The sequence below is a fragment of the Lipotes vexillifer genome, unplaced genomic scaffold (genome assembly GCF_000442215.2).
Source record: "Lipotes vexillifer unplaced genomic scaffold, Lipotes_vexillifer_v1.1 scaffold434, whole genome shotgun sequence".
Lineage (NCBI taxonomy): Eukaryota > Metazoa > Chordata > Mammalia > Artiodactyla > Lipotidae > Lipotes > Lipotes vexillifer.
Window position 1 is genome coordinate 348,079 of NW_006797498.1, and position 18,142 is coordinate 366,220.

An 18,142-nucleotide genomic window follows, 5' to 3' on the forward strand; every position below is an offset into this window, starting at 1 on the left:
TTCAGATGTACAGACAAGCATTTTTAACATAAAGAAGTACTCTTCAATCAATTTACTTTGCAACTCTAAAAAATTTGTCCATTGTTCTTACCAGCATAACCATAACAAGGATTTACCTTGGACTTGGCAAATACCTGCTCCACTCATAATTCAAGTCCCACTGGCTGTTTCCTTTCTTCTTCCCAGACCCAGTCAGGTGAAAACTGATAACCACCCACCAGGCAGAACCAATGGATTATTTGATTATTTGTCCTCTGTCTTGCAGACTTGGCCAGTGGAGTGCTAATGCCCAACATATGAATAAGACTAAAGGGTTGGTGATGGAGCCAGAGCAGGGTCTGCCCTCCCCTTTTCTAGGCCTCACTTTTCTGAAAGATACCTTCCATTAGCTTGCAAATGGCATCAAATTCACAGGCAGATTAAAAATAACTCTCTATTCTTATCACCTCACTAAATCTCAGTTATGGAGTCATTTCCTTGATAGAGGTTTCCCTGGTATTGCCTCTCTGAGTTTTATAGTTATTTGTGGCACTCCCCTTGGCAACACAACACTACCCACATTGAGTTAAGTGTCTGTGATTATCTTTCTTCCTCACTAAACTTTGACTCCCTGAAGACAGGGACTAACACTATACCTCATTCTCTAGCAAGATGGGTCTTCAACAAACCATTTACTGAATGCATAAATGAATGAATGATCATTGCATTAAGTGTTCACAAGTAACTCCAATATTTCCTAAATTATGTCTTACTTCATATGGATTTTTCTCCAGGTACAAACTGAAGAAGATGATTTGGAAACAGATTTCTATGAGGATTTAATTTCTCTTGATGATAATAAAGATCAACAAAGTTTAGCTATGGGCCAAGAGAAGAGCTCTTTTCGTGTACCAATTTTTTATTCCTCAAAGAGAAAGCAAAGCAGCACCCATAATTCTGCCTTCAAACAAGCCATTCAAGCCTCCTACAAAAAGGTAAAGAAATGGTTCCTGATCTTTTTATTGTTTCCTGAAAATTAACACCAATTCCAGCAATCATTCAAGGAGAAGGAGAGAGTTTTTAATATCAAATGAATAGGATTTCTAACACAGATTTAAATAGACTTACTTTTTTGTGGTTATATCCCACTTCAAAAGTTATAGATATAATATGTATAATAATGCTTCTTTTTTGCATGCATTTGGCTGTGTTTATGGTTGTGTTCTCTTTAACTTTTTTCTCATTATTTTAGGTGTATTTCTTATAAATCACATGCCACAGAATGTTCCTTTTTAAATGTGATCTGACAGTCTAGGGTCTTTGCTAGAGAAATTCAGCCAACTTATATTTAGTATATTCCCTGAAATATTTGATCATGTTTCTTCCATCTTTAATTTTTCGTACTCAACTTTATTGCTGGTTTCCTATTTCTTTACTTTTGTTTTGTCTGGTCACATTTCTGTTCACTCCTTTTTGTCCTTTTGGTTATTTTGGAAGTTCTACTAAACTTTTAAATTCTGCTGGTAGTTACCTTTCTCTAGTTAACAAGCATAATTAAACATATGTTTTTCTTCTATCCCTTGAAGTAATATCTGTAGCCTTGCAAAGGATGTTTTATTTACCTATTCCCCACATCCCATTCCAAAGATCTCCTTGAAAACATATTTGCTTGTCTTTTTCCCAACACTATAACAACAGGGCTCCAAAACCTCAGTTTTATTGAGGTAGTTCAAAATCTTTGTATTTCAAGTTATCCCTAGGATTCCTAGGGATTGTCTTGTATTCATTTATATATTATATATGTTCATTTGTAATTTATTCTGGTTCTTGTCTTCCCAATTAACAATTCCTCACATAACACTTATAAATTCCAAGTTCATAATCTGTATTTTATATTTGCATTATATTTTATATATGTATTTCTCTATATGTGTGTATATGTATATATATATATATATATATATATATATATATATATATATATTAGGTTCCAATTTTCTGCTATTCTTAACAGTATTTCTCTGCACATTTATATATATGTGTGTGTATATATATGTGTGTGTATATATATGTGTATATATATATATATATATATATATATATATATATGTATATATCCATCCCATATATTCATTACTGTTTCCTATTCGTTCATCTTCCCTTTCTTGAGATCCTGTTCTCATTCAATAGCCATATTTTTAGTATTTTCTTCAGGTAGGATACATGCAAAGTATATACCCTAAATCCTTATGAATCTACAAATGCCTACCTTTTCACTGAGCAATAAAGATAAAGAACATCATGGCTGGATAAAGGAATCTCGGAACATTGTCTTCTTTTCTTGATAGTTGGTGGATGTTATTCCACTATCTTCTAATTTCTATTGTTACATAGGAAAAATTACATGTGAGTTGATCTTTCTTTTGTTTTCTCTCTGGAAATTTACAATTTTTTAATACTCTAAGTATTGGGCTTTTTCCACTAATCTTGCCAGAAACGAATGGAACTCTTTCAATATATAAAAATGCATCTTCATCCATTAATTTTTCCTCATCTGTTCCTGTTTCTTTTATTATTTGCTTATAAAATCTCCTAGATATGTATTCTAACTCTTAAATGATTTAGGGGATAGACATTTTCTATTAGACATTTTTAGACACTTACAAGTGTCTTTTAATATGGTATCTGTTCCTCATTACAACCACCACTCTAAGTAGGATTTGTTCTTTTGAAAGAGACGAATGGGGAGACTGAGCCCTGAATCATAGAACCTGAGGGGAGAGGTGAAAAGAATAGACAGAGGTACCAACACCAGAACCAATGGCACCAACACTGGAGGGAACCATTTTATGGCTCCTCCTGTTTTTACCGTAGTGCCCCTCATATTTTTTATTTATTAATCCATACATTTATGTAAATATAAGAACTTATAGCACTACACAGATAATCTTTCCAAGCATTTCATTTATATTCAAAGGAACCCTAAAAAGTAATAGTGGATTGTTTTTTGCTTTATTTTTATTTTTTAAATTGAAGTATAGTTGATTTACAATATTGTGTTAGTTTCAGGTGTACAGCAAAGTGATTCACATATACACATGTATATATTCTTTTTTGGATTATTTTCCATTATAGGTTACTACAACATATTGAATATAGTTCCTTGTGCTGCATGGTAGGACCTTGTTGGTTATCTATTTTATATATAGTAGTGTGTATCTCTTAATCACAAACTCCTAATTTATCCCTCCCCCTACCTTTCCCTTTGGCAACCATAAGTTTGTTTGCGAAGTCTGTGAATCTGTTTCTGTTTTGTAAATAAGTTCATTTGTACTGTTTTTTTTTAGATTCTACATATAAGCAACATCACATGATATTTGGCTTTTTCTGACTTACTTCTGTCTGACATACTTCACTTGGTATGATAATTTATAGGTCCATCCATGTTGCTGGATAATAATTTTTTGAGGTACTGTAGAGTCCAGTTGTGTCACTGGTGAAGTCAACTTGATACCAGTGTTCTTTGAATGGGAGACTGATCACTGTTTGGCTGAAATCCAAATGTACCACATCCATAACAGAGGTTCAACCTCCAGGTGGAGGAATGCAGGACTTAGTTCCTGGCCTCTTCTCTCTAGCTGTCTCAGGCCTTGGAGTTCCTGGCCTCTTCTCTCTAGCTGTCTCAGGCCCTTGGAGATGCCAACCAGACTCATGGCTTCAAATACTATCTACATGTTGATGAAGCCAAAATTTATGTTTCCAGCACTGTCAGGTGAACTCTATTCCAACTGCTTGTTCAACATTTCAACTTGGATTTTAATAAGCAACTCAAAGACAGCATGTCCAAAACTGGGCTCTTGATATTTCTTCCTGCTGTAACTTGTCCTTTTCCCAGTCTTCTCCATCTTGGGAAAGGCAGTTCTAACTGTGCAAGTGGCTGTGAGTAAAGACCCTGAGGACATGATTGATTCCTTTCTTTCCTTCACATCCCTACATACAATCGATCAGCAAATCCTACTGGCTCTGCCTTAAAAATACATCCAAATTCAGACCATGTTCTATCACCTCCACAGCTACCATCCATGGCTCAAGACACTATGGCCTGGATAAGGCCAATAGATATCCAAGGGGTCTTCTTCCTTCCTCTTTAACTGTCTTTCAGTCTATTTTCAACAGAGCAGCCAGAGTGATACTGACTGGATACAGGCTATAAATCATACCATTCCGCTGCTGAAACCCTCGAAGATTAAAGGCTTAAGTCTGTCCACTGACCTACAAGACCCCTCATTATTTTTCTGCCTTCATCCCCCATTATTCTCCCCTGTCCTCATTCAATTCAGCTCATAATGCCTCCTCACTGTTCCTCAAACACAGGCTGGCCACACTCTTACCCCAGGACCTTTGCACAAGCTGTTCCATCTACAAGCTTTCCCCCAAGATTTCTGCTTGCCTTCCTTTTTTTTTTTTTTTTGAACTGGAGTAGAGTTGGTTTACGCTGCTGTGTCAGTTTCTGCTGTACAGCAAAGTGAATCAGCCATACGTATACATATATCCCCTCTTTTTTGGATTTCCTTCCCATTTAGGTCACACAGAGCACCATATAGAGTTTCCTATGCTATACAGTAGGTTCCCATTAGTTATCTATTTTATGCATAGTAGTGTATATATGTCAATTCCAATCTGCCAATTCATCTCACCCCCTATTTCCCCCTTGGTATCCATACCTTTGTTCTCTACGTCTCTGTCTCTATTACTGCTTTGCAAATAAGATCATCATTACCATTTTTCTAGATTCCACAAATATGCATTAATATACCATATTTGTTTTCTCTTTCTGACTTACTTCACTCTGTATGACAGTCTCTGGGTCCATCCACATGGCTGGATGTAATATTTTATGGCTGAGTAATATTCCATTGTATATACATACCACATCTTCTTTATCCATTGCTCTGTTGATGGACATTTAGGTTGCTTCCATGACCTGGCTATTGTAAATAGTGCTGCAATGAACATTGGGGTGCATGTGTCTTTTTGAATTATGGTTTTCTCTGGGTATATGCCCAGTAGTGGGATTGCTGTATCATATAATAGTTCTATGTTTAGCGGTTTAAGGAACCATACTATTCTCCACAGTGGCTATATCAATTTACATTCCCACCAACAGTGTAAGAGGGCTCCCTTTTCTCCACACTCTCTCCAACATTTCCTGTTTGTAGGTATTTTTGATAATGGCCATCCTGACTGGCATGAGGTGATACCTCATTGTAGTTTTGATTTTCATTTCTCTAATGATTAGTGATGTTGAGCAACTTATCATGTATCTCTTGGCCATCTGTATGTCTTCTTTGGAGAAATGTCTATTTAGGTCTTCTGCCCATTTTTTGATTGGATTGTTTGTTTTTTTGATATTGAGGTGCATGAGCTTTTTCTACACATTGGAGATTAATCCCTTGTCAGTTGCTTCATTTGCAAATATTGTCTCCCATTCTGAGGCGTGTCTTTTCATCTTGCTTATGGTTTCCTTTGATGTGCAAAAGATTTTAACTTTCATTAGGTCTCATTATTTTATGTTTGTTTTTTATTTTCGTTACTCTAGGAGGTGGGTCACAAAAGATCTTGCTGTGATTTATGTCAAAAAGTGCTCTGCCTATTTTTCCTCTAAGAGCTTTACAGTGTCTGGCCTTACATTTAGGTCTTTAATCCATTTTGAGTTTATTTTTGTGTATGGTGTTGCATTCTTTTACATGTAGCTGTCCAGTTTTCCCAGCACCTCTTATTGAAGAGACTGTCTTTTCTCCATTGTATATTCTTGCCTCATTTTTCATAGATTGAGTGACCATAGGCAGTGGGTTCCACAGATATATATTTCTGTTTTTGTGCCAGTGCCATACTATCTTGATTACAGTGGCTTTTTAGTATAGTCTGAAATCAGGGTGTCTTATTCCTCCAGCTCCATTTTTCTTTCTCAAGACTGCTTTGGCTATTCAGGGTTTTTTGTGTTTCCATACAAATAGTAAAATTTTTTGTTCTACTTCTGTGGAAAATGCCATTGGTAATTTGATAGGGATTGCACTGAATCTGTAGATTGCTTTGGGTAGTATAGTCATTTTCACAATATTGATTCTTCCAATCCAAGAACATGGTATATCTCTCCATCTGTTTGTGTCATCTTTAATTTCTTTCATCAGTGTCTTATAGTTTTCTGCATACAGGTCTTTTGCCTCCTTAGGTAGGTTCATTCCTAGGTATTTTATTCTTTTTGTTGCAATGGTAAATGGGAGTGTTTCCTTAATTTCTTTTTCTGATCTTTTGTTGTTATTGTATAGGAATGCAAGGGATTACTGTGTATTAATTTTGTATCCTGCAACTTTACTAAATTCATTGATTAGCTCTAGTAGTTTTCTGGTGGCATCTTTAGCATTCTCTATGTATAGTATCATGCCATCTGCAAATGGTGACAGTTTTACTTCTTCTTTTCCAATTTGTGTTCCTTTTATTTCTTTTTCTTCTCTGATTGCTGTGGCTAAAACTTCCAAAACTATGTTGAATAATAGTGGCAAGAGTGGACACCCTTGTTTGTTTCTGATCTTAGTGGAAATGGTTTCAGTTTTTCACCATTGAGAATGATGTTTGCTGTGGGTTTGTTGTATATGGCATTTATTATGTTGAGGTAGTTTCCCTCTATGCTCACTTTCTGGAGAGTTTTTATCATAAATGGGAGTTGAATTTTGTCAAAAGCTTTTTCTGCACTTATTGTGATGATCATATGGTTTTTATCCTTCAATTTGTTAATATGGTGTATCACATTGATTGATTTGCATATATTGAAGAATCCTTGCATCCCTGGGATAAACCCCACTTGATCATGATGTATGATCCTTTTAATGTGTTGTTGGATTCTGTTTGCTAGTATTTTGTTGAGGATTTTTGCATCTATGTTCATCAGTGATATTGGCCTGTAATTTTCCTTTTTGTGATATCTTTGTCTGGTTTTGGTATCAGGGTGATGGCAGCCTTATAGAATGAGCTTAGGAGTGTTCCGCCCTCTGTGATTTTTTGGAAGAGTTTGAGAAGGATAGGTGTTAGCTCTTCTCTAAAAGTTTAATAGAATTTGCCTGTGAAGCCATCTGGTCCTGGACTTTTATTTGTTGGAAGATTTAACCACAGTTTCAATTTCATTACTTGTGACTGGTCTATTCATCTTTTCTATTTCTTCCTGATTCAGTCTTGGAATGCTGTACTTTTCTAAGAATTTGTCCAATTTTTCCAGGTCGTCCATTTTACTGGCATATAGTTGCTTGTAGTAGTTTCTTATGATCCTTTGTATTTCTGCGGTGTCAGTTATAACTTCTCCTTTTTCATTCCTAATTTTATGGATTTGAGTCTTCTCCCTTTTTTTCTTGATGTGTCTGGCTAAAGACTCAATTTTGTTTGTCTTCTCAATGAAGCATCTTTTAGTTTTATTGATCTTTGCTATTGTTTTCTTCATTTCTATTTCATTTATTTCTGCTCTGATCTTTATGATTTCTTTCCTTATACTAACTTTAGGGGGTTTTGTTGTTGTTCTTCTTCTTCTTCTTCTTTCCTTAGTTGCTTTAGATGTAAGGTTAGGTTGTTTATTTGAGATATTTCTTGTTTCTTGAGGTAGGATTGTATTGCTATAAACTTCCCTCTTAGAACTTCTCTTGCTGCATCCCATAGGTTTTGGATCATCGTGTTTTCATTGTCATTTGTCTCTAGGTATTTTTTGATTTGTTCTTCAGTGATCTTTTGGTTAATTAGTAACATATTGTTTAGCCTCCATGTATTTTTTTTTTTACAGTTTTTTTCTGTAATTTATTTTAATTTCATAGTGTTGTGGTTGGAAAAGATGCTTGCTATGATTTCAATTTTCTTAAGTTTATTGAGGCTTCATTTGTGACCCAAGATATGATGTATCCTGGAGAATGTTCCATGTTCACTTGAGAAGAAAGGGTATACTTTTGTTTTTGGATGGAATGTCCTATAAATTTAAATTAAGTCCATCTGGGCTAATGTGTCATTTAAAGCTTGTGTTTCCTTATTAATTTTCTGTCTGGATGATCTGTCCATTGTTGAAAGTGGGGTGTTAAAGTCCCCTACTATAATTGTGTTACTGTCAATTTCCCCTTTTATGGCTGTTAACATTTGCCTTATGTATTGAGGTGCTCCTAAGTTAGGTGCATAAATATTTACAATTGTTATACCTTCTTCTTGTATTGATCCCTTGATCATTATGTAGTGTCCTTCCTTGTCTCTTGTAACATTGTTTATTTTAATGTCCATTTTATCTAATATGAGTATGGCTACTCCAGCTTTCTTTTGATTTCCATTTGCATGGAATATCTTTTTCCATCCCCTCACTTTCAGTCTGTATGTGTCCTTAGGTCTGAAGTGGGTCTCTTGTAGACAGCATATATATGGGTCTTGTTTTTATATCCATTCAGCCAGTCTATGTCTTTTGGTTGGAGCACTTAATCCATTTACATTCAAGGTAAATATCAATATGTTTGTTCTTATTACCATTTTCTTAATTGTTTTGGATTTGTTTTTGTGGGTCTTTTTCTTCTCTTGTGTTTTCCACCTAGAGAAGTTCCTTTAACATTTATTGTAAAGCTGGTTTGGTGGTGCTGAATTCTCATAACTTTTGCTTGTCTGTAAAGCTTTTGATTTCTCTGTCAAATCTGAATGAGATCCTTGCTAGGTAGAGTAATCTTGATTGTTAGCTTTTCCTTTTCATCACTTTAAATATATCCTGCCGTTCACTTCTGGCTTGCAGAGTTTCTGCTGATAACCTTCTGGAGATTCTCTTGTAGGTTATTTGTTGCTTTTCCCTTGCTGCTCTTAATATTTTTTCTTTGTATTTAATTTTTGTTAATTTGATTAATATGTGTCTAGGCGTTTTTCTCCTTGGGTTTATCCTGTATGGGACTTTCTTCACTTCCGGGACTTGGGTGACTATTTCCTCTCCCATGTTAGGGAAGTTTTCAACTATAATGTCTTCAAATATTTTCTCAGACCCTTATTTTTCTCTTCTTCTGGAACCCCTATAATTCAAATGTTGGTGCATTTAATGTTGTTCCAGAGATCTCTGAGACTCTCCTCATTTCTTTTCATTCTTTTTTCTTTATTCTGCTCTGCAGCAGTGAATTTCACCATTCTGTCTTCTAGCTCACTTACCCATCTTCTGCCTCAGTTATTCTGCTACTGATTACTCTAATGTATTTTTCATTTCTGTTATTGTGTTCTTCATCACTGCTTGTTCTTTAGTTCTTCTAGGTCCTTGTTAAACATTTCTTGTATCTTCTCAATCCATGCCTCCATTCTATTTCCGAGATCTTGGATCATATTTACTATCATTACTCTGAATTCTCTTTTAGGTAGATTGCCTATTTCCTCTTCATTTATTTGGTCTTGTGAGTTTTTACCTTGCTCCTTCATCTGCAACAATATTTCAATGTCATTTTGTCTAACGTACTGTGTTTGTGGTCTCCTTTCAGCAGGCTATCGTGTTGTAGTTCCTCTTGCTTCTGTTGTCTGCTCCCTGGTGGATGAAGTTGGTCCAGGTGCTTGTGTAGGCTTCCAGGTGGGAGGGACTGCTGCCTGTGCTTTGGCGAGTGGAGCTTAGTCTTTTCCTTCTGATAGGCTGGACCACATCAGTTGGTGTGTTTTGGTGTTTCTGTGAGCTTAGTACAACTTTTGGCAGCCTGTCCACTGATAGGTGGGGTTGTGTTCCTGTCTTGCTGGTGGTTTGGTGTGAGGTGTCCAGCACTGGAGCCTGCATGCAGTTTGGCGGAGCTGGGTCTTGGTGTCAAGATGGTTATCTCCAGGAGAGCACATACCGATTAATATTTCCTGGTACTAGGAATTCTCTTGTGGTCCAGCATCCTGGACTTGGCACTCCCACCCTGGATGCCTAGGCCTGACCCCTGGCGGGAAACCAAGAGCCCACAAGCTGCACAGTGTGTCCAGAGAAAAAAGGAAAAAAAAAAGGAAAAGAAAACAAACAGATAAACAAAACAAAAATACAAATGACAAAAACAAACAACACAAAAAAAGGAAAAAAGAAAACAGACAAACAAAACCCAAAACAAATGATAAAAACAAACAAAAAAAGACAAAGAAAACAAAAAACAGGAGAACAAATAAAAGAGCTCAAAAATGAAAACCATCAGACTAATTTACCAAAAACAAAAAATAAAAAACTAAACAAAAAAAGAAAGCAAACTAAATAAAAGGCAAACTATAAAACAAACACACAAAACGACCAAAAAAGAACAAAAACAGGAAAATAAACACAAAACAACAAAAAAGTAAAGTAAAAATAGAAAAAAAATTTAAATATTAAAAAATAAAATATAAAACATAATAAAAACAACAAAAACTGAACAAAATGAAACAAACAAAAAAGAATAATAGTGATAAGAATATTTTCCTGGGGACTCCACTGTCAGTGTCCTTACTCCCACAGTGAGCCACAGCCCAAATCCACCTCCCCAGGAGGCCATCCAATACCTCTAGGTAGGTCTCGACCCTCTGTGGGCTCTGTAGAGGCAGCTCAGACTCCGACCTGGCCCAGCTTCCATGTGTACTTGCCCCCAAAGTCCACTGCTTTTAAAGCTAGACAGGTCTCTGTTGTGGGAACACTCATTGTCTATTCAGGTATTCCACAGATGTGGGATTTACCAAGCTGATAATGGGGGTTTAATCCACGGCTTGTACAGCTGCATGGAGTGATTTCCTCCTCCTTAGTCACACCACCACTGAGGCTCAGCTTTGGCTTTGGTCCCACCTCTGCATGTGTGCCCCCCTCTGGCATCTGTTCCCTGCCAAGGCAAGAGGGAGAAAAAGCCACACTTGATTGGAGCACACTTACTCTATCAGGCCAGGGAGGGGTATGGCAGCCACAACTGGGGTGTGTGTGAAGTGTCTGTGTCAGCGGAGACCAACAGGTAGTTGCAACAGACTGGGATACACTCACTCTGGTGGGAGTCCTTCCCAGTGCCGCAGAGGCAGGGGCTGGCATGTGGAGGCAGTGGCGGCCCTGCCCCTTGAGCACCACTCAACAATGGCACCTCGTTTCCTAGGCAGACCACACTTCCTCTAGGGGCGTTACTGGCCTCAGAGCCCCTCACTCCTGTCCCCTGTTGTATCCGTGCAGCCAACAGTGGTCCCTTCCCCAGATATGCTCTCTTAACCCTGCACTTTAGCACTCAGCCCCTGCCAGCACTGGCAGATTCCCGTCTCAGGCAGGGGCACCCAGGGCTGATTCCCGAGGAGGCTTTGGCATGGGCAACGCTCAAGAACCTGGAGCCTATGCAGAGAGAGGAGGCCTTGGATTGAGGGGCAGGTGAGCCTGCTCAGATGGGTGCCCCTCCCAGTGCCAGTGGAGGCCAAAACAGTTGGGTGGGGAAGGAGGTTGTAATGGCGGCCCCACCCCTTGTGTGCCACTCAACAATGACGTCTTGCTTCCATGGTGTCCCAGGCTTCTGCAAATTTTTCTGGTTGTGGAGCTCCTTACTCCTGTCCCTTTCACAGCCAACAGCTGTCCCCTCCCTGGGTCCATGCTCCAAATCCCACTTTCCAGCACGCAGCTCCCTCTCTGCCCCAGGAGACACACGACTCAGGCTGGGATGTGCAGAGCTGTGTTGTAGACCATGTGCACAGCTCTTACTTTGTCCTGCCTCCCACAGACGGTCTGCTGCATTCCCCTTTGATTCTCCAAAGGTCCCTTTCTGTCCCAGCTGCTTTCCCCACCATGAGGGGGTTTTACTGAGTGCAGGAACCTCTCCTCACCTTTGGCTTCCCACCTGGGGTACTGGTCCCTTTTTTGATTCCTCTTTTCTTTTGTCTTACCCAGTCATGAAGGGATTTTTCTTGTCCTTTTAGGTGTCCGAAGTCTTCCACTAACGTTCAGCAGGGCATGCAGGCTCAGTAGTTGTGGTTCGCAGGTTCTAGAGCGCAGGCTCAGTAGTTGTGGCACACGGGCTTAGTTGTTCCACAGCATGTGGGATCTTCCTGGACCAGGGCTCGAACCCGTGTCCCCTGCATTGCAGGTAGATTCTTAACCACTGCACCACCAGGGAAGCCCTTTCCCCAATTTTCAGTTGAGGTGTTCATTTTTTTCTCATTGATTTATAAGTGCCTTTATATCAACGATATTTCCATTTGTGATGTATTCTTTTTTTTTTTATTGGGATATAGTTGCTTTACAATGTTGTGTTAGTTTCTGCTGTACAAGGAAGTGAATCAACTATATGTATACATATATCCCCTCCCTCTTGATGTACTTGTGAGGAGAGATGAACTCAGCGTCCTCCTATTCTTCCATCTTGACTCCTCCCCCTCGGTAGTAGATGCTTTTAACACCATTTTGCAAATGAGTAAATTGAAGTCCATATATTTATTTTTAATTCAACAGAATTCATCAAATACCTACCATGTGTCAGGCACTACACTAAAGTCCAAGAAGTCAAGTCACTCCCATGATCTCACTATGAGTAAATGCCAGAGTTGGGAATTAAAATCAATTGTCTAATTTTGCCCACTATCACATCTACCACATTATAGCTCAAGCTACTTGCTTATTCATTCATTCCTTTATTCATCATTTCACCAAACTCTGGAAAGAGTATAGCTCTGGTGATATGAGCATGTTGAAAAAGAATAAAATAAATTCCTTTTATAACACAGATTGTTAGTTCACTTTTGAATGCACTCTGGGTCATATTGTTCCCCTCACACTTACCAAATTATATTCTTAAGACAAGTTAGTGTCAGAATTACCAGGAGGTTAAAAGACACGTCCCCAGACCCTTCTTTTAATTTATTGATTCAGTATGTCTGGGATTGGGCATGTGAGTCTGGCTTTTTTCAATAAGTCCCCCAGCTTGCTCTGAAGCAAATCTATTATTTATATATATATACCAGTCTCAAAATTAAGGTTTGCTTCACAGAATTTGTTTATAAATGTTTCAAACATGCTAGAGAACACTTGTAAAACCCTTGTCTATAGGTAAACAGCTGTTATTTTATCTCTAACAGTCTGAGCCAAAGTGGAAACATTTCAGGCTATTCACAGTAACAGGGTCGAACATATGAAACTGCTGATATTCAACCATTTTTGACTTACAAGATTGTCAACTTTGTGTGGTTCAACCCAACATCTTTGATTAGATCTGAGTGGAATAAGGATATCTCAGGTTAAGTAGAAAATGCTACTGCAACCTCTCTTAATCTTCAAATAGAGAAAATAACATCCCACAAACTTGAAAATCAATCCAAGCCCTTAAGTGGAGTTTAATGCTTTATTTATCTTGTCACTAAAAGATCTGACTAAACATTTGTTGGGCAGATAGTCTGTTTCAAGTCAAAATACCAGTTATCTCAGCAAGATTCAGTGCTTTTTTGAATTTCTTTACAAAACTGAACCAACAAAAAGATGGTTAAAATAAAGCAAGCTCTCACAGAATGTTGAAATAGACCACACATGGTTAATAACATACTGTCACATAATTTTTTAGTCCAGAATAGCCAGTTCTAGCCATCAGGCACTGACAAGTGGGGCACCAAGGGGGTGCTTGTGCTAAGTCGAGTTACCAAAATTTCACTTGTATTTTCCACAATTTCATTTTTTAAAGCAACCTGGAAATTTTTAACAACCCATTTCAATGCGCATATCCAAACAGGCACGTTTCAGTTATTCAGGAAGTAAGTGTGCTTATTTCTAAAAGCACAATGTCCCTCTACTTTTCCAAAGCCACACCTTCATGACAAAATTCAAGTATTAAACTTAGAATTAATGGACTCTTAAAATGTAAGCTCCATAAAGACCTGAATTTTTTCTTCCTTGTTCACAACTATGTCCACTGCATATGAGATAGCTGAGAGATAAATGTATTGAAGGTAAGCAGATAGGAAAGAGTAAGGAAAGGGACAGAAGGAGGGAGGAAGAGAGAGGAAAGGAGAGAGAGAGGTAGATGAATATTGACTCTTCCTCAAGCCTTGTGAGGTTTTTCTTCTTTTGTGTTAATAGTCATTTTGTTCCACAATTATAGCACACAGAAAGATAGCTGTTTAATAATTTACAGCTATAATAATTTAATTAATACATTAAACAATTTAACTACTAAAGACCTTTGGCTAAAATATGCCCCTCTCTCTTTTTATTAAACTTTACAATTTGCTAAAATTGAGAAATCAGTTACAGTATATAATTTTTTTTTTAAAAGAACAGTATACATGGATACACACATAAAACAGTGGCTATGGAGAAGGACAGTATAATGGAATGAAATTTGGGGCATAATACCAATCACCTAATCCTAAATTAATTTGACATAACAAAAGACAATTAAAGAAAATAGAACCTCCAAACAAATATTTCTGTTTACGGATAGAGGAGAGAGAATACAAATAATTTTGTTTAATTTTACTCCTTACGTAATTTTAAGTCATAACATTTTGGAGTTGAAAGGGGTGTGAAATGTCACAGATGAAGGCTGTGCAGCAGGTGACATTTCCCAGACCACTGAGGCCCAGAGAACTGACATGATTTTCCTGAGTCTATGACAAAGTTATGACTTGAATCTCATTGTGTAACTTCCAGTTGAAAATTTACACAATCTTTGTTCAATTATTTGCATTAGCTAGGCTTTCTAAATAAAACATGGTAGGGGTGCACCCACAATTGACCATCAGGAAAGAAAGATTTACTTTTTGATAATTGATCTCTTTTTGGTAGAGAGCACATGCCTCAGTCACACAGTTTACATGCTTGAGGTCACCTTAATCTGTTTACCATTCTGAACATCTGAGGAAGAGGTACTGGAAAAAAATAAAATGAAAATTATCATTTTTGTCTGTGGGAACATGCAATGGAGAGTTAACAATTGTTGTAATGCTGTGGTTAGAATGAAGCTGATGGTAAACATTTAATGCTTGATCACTCAAGTTTTCATTACCTTTAATAATCGTTTTCTTTAATCCTTTCTCCTCTTCCATTTAGGATTCCAGTTTTATTAGGATCCATAAAGTGATAAAAGTCTTAAATTTCACAATGAAAACTAAAGATCTGCAGCTTTCTGATGTCTTTTTGAAAGCACTTAACCATCTGCCTCTAGAATACAACTCCGCTTTATACAGCCGGATATTTGATGACTTCGGGACTCACTATTTCACCTCTGGCTCCCTGGGAGGCGTGTATGATCTCCTCTATCAGTTTAGCAAGGAAGAACTAAAGAACTCAGGTTCGCTTTCTTCAACCTTCATTTTTAACTGATAAGATAGTGTGCAATACATTTTTCTCTTTCTCTGTCCTTTTAGTTCTTCTTTATTGACTTTATTTCAACCCTGCTTTATTTCCAAAATGATATGAAGAAAAACCAAAAAGTACACACTCAAGGAAATAAAATAGAAATAGAAAATTCAGACAAAAAGAAGAAGGAAAAATAAATAGGCTTCACCTCTTTGGGCATCAGATTTGACCCAGAATTTCCTGACATTAAGAACATCATAAGCTGCTTAGTAGTGGTAAACTAAAGAGAGATGCATGCCATCACCTCAAGGAAAACAAAATTTGTCTTGGAACTAAACTCTAAAAGATAATTTACTTATAGCAATTTTATAGAAGATAATAATTTTATAAAACTGTAATTACAGCAAATCCACTGGCAGTCTTTTTTCTTTCTTTCTTTCTTTTCTTTTTTTTTTTCTTGGCCAAGCAGCTTTTGGGATCTTAGTTCCCTGACTAGGGATTGAACCCAGGCCCTCAATAGTGAAAGCGCAAAGTCCTAGCCACTGGACTAATTCTTTTTCTTTTAATGATTTTAACTGAAAGTCAAGGGCAAAGGATGAAAAGCAATTAAGGACTTGACAAGGGACTAAGTTAATATGGGCCAGATATGCACCTACTGGTGACAAAACTTGAAACCAGATGGGAAGCACATTCATTTGAGGAAAGACTGCAATTTTATATCTTGGGATATAATCAGTGATATTTTTCTGCTCACATATAAAATAACAATATAAACCTTGGTTTAAAAAATAAATCTTGGGGCTTCCCTGGTGGCGCAGTGGTTGAGAGTCCGCCTGCCGATGCAGGAGACACGGGTTCGTGCCCGGTCCGGGAAGATCCCACATGCCCCGGAGTGGTTGGGCCCGTGAGCCATGGCCGCTGAGCCTGCGCGTCCGGAGCCTGGGCTCCGCAACGGAAGAGGTCACAACAGTGAGAGGCCCGCGTACCGCAAAATAAAAAATTAAAAAAATAAAAATAAAAAATAAATCTTGGTTTCTTATTATCCTAGATTGCCAATATTAATTACTATTACCTAAGTACCTTTGTATAAATTTTTCAGGCTCCTGTGTGAAATGACACAGCATCCTTGTGATGCTTCTATCTTGAGAACATGGTTAGGAAATTGTATAATAACCAGAACCCAACTGACAGATTCCCCTAAATAAATCAGAATTCTTGATCACTTAACTTTTTTTTTTTTTGCGGTACGCGGTCCTCTCACTTTTGTGGCCTCTCCCATTGCGGAGCACAGGCTCCAGACGTGCAGGCTTAGCGGCCATGGCTCACGGGCCCAGCTGCTCTGCGGCATGTGGGGGTCTTCCCGGACCGGGGCAAGAACCCGTGTCCCCTGCATCGGCAGGCGTACTCTCAACCACTGTGCCACCAGGGAAGCCCTGATCATTTAACTTTTATACAAAAGAAATTAAGAATTTATTTTAAAAGACACCAAGCCAACTCTGAGGTCAATAGAGTTTCAATCCTTCTGTTCTTATATCTCATTATGGCAAATGGTAATGTTTAATGGGGCTTCCCTGAGTCCTTCTAAACCTTAATTGATCAGATGTCCATCATGATCTGCTTTTTAAGAAAGGAGATGGGATAAATGTCTTTGAGAAAGATTTTCAGTAAGGTCTTCAAAATTTTTTGCCTGACAGAGTTACTGAAATCCAAAAGACTTATACTGTGATGGGCTTTCCACACTGCCTGCCTCTTATGCTTCCTTACAGTTATCCTTTCCACTAGAGCAATGTTTGCTTGATGAATTTCATCAACATTTATGATGAGCAAAAATCATTTGGGGAAGTCTCTGGCCCTTGACTTGGTTTCATCTCACCCTTGGGATAAAATTATTCTGGTCACTGCTGCTGTAGCAAAGAATAATTTCTCACTTGATAAGCTATACTCATCATGCATTCACAGCAAAGCCTCTAAAGGCTTAGAGTTCAGGTCAGTTAAAGAACTATGTGAATCTTTAATCAACCATCCAGCATTTTAATAGTTGAAGCCCCATAATAAAAATGAAGAGTGATGAGCTATACTTTCTTCCTGAAATATTCTCACCTTCCATCTTTTTCTCTTTAAATAAAAACAGAGACTTCAGACACAGAGCCACACATAATAAGAGAAAGAAAGGGAGTTTGAGATATGATATAAAACTGGAAATATATAACCATACACACCTATGTACACATACACACACACTATATATACATAGTATTTATAGTATGTGTATTTATATTTAATATATTAAATAAGATATATATCCTTATATTCAATATTTTTATATGTAATATATATTTTTATAGTCATTAAATATGTGCCTTTCTGTGTATATATATACTTCTCTGAGTCACAATAATAATATTGGAGCTCAATTTTAATTGTGGTTAAGATGAAGCTCACTCAGACAGAAACAAATCTCAATAAAATGGAATTCTCCGGTGGGTGTGCTTACCTGTTTTTGCCCACTCTTCAGATGAATACATATTCTGGCCTCCTCCCTTTTCCCTCTTTTAGTCCTTCTCCCCTTACTTCTCAATAATGTAGAGTTAGAGTTTAGGCTTAGTTTTTATTTGCTTTATTCAATAAGAATTATTTGCTTTATTCAATAAGAATTATATCCCTTGTCATTATTTTTTTAAATGACTTGAATACTTCATAGTATTTTCTCTAGTGCAAGAAGAATAAAACAAAATTAAATTGCTCTTTATTTGCATCCCTTGATTTATTTCTCTACTGAACAGTGTCCCATAGTCAATTTAAAACCTTGAATAAAATTTGGCATTGCTTCAGCGTGCAAGGTAAAAAGAATTTGAGGACTACAGAGAGAACATTAAACAATTAAAA

The 18,142-nt window shown here is 37.4% G+C and overlaps 1 protein-coding gene across 1 annotated transcript in view; it reads left to right on the top strand.

The window, feature by feature from the left end:
* C6 (complement C6) overlaps positions 1–18,142 on the top strand; it is an 88,297-nt gene that overhangs the window by 17,501 nt on the left and 52,654 nt on the right. The window contains exons 6-7 of the mRNA XM_007469650.1: positions 774–974; positions 15,008–15,248. Of these exons, the coding sequence (XP_007469712.1) occupies positions 774–974; positions 15,008–15,248 (442 nt within the window). The remainder of the gene's footprint in view (positions 1–773; positions 975–15,007; positions 15,249–18,142) is intronic.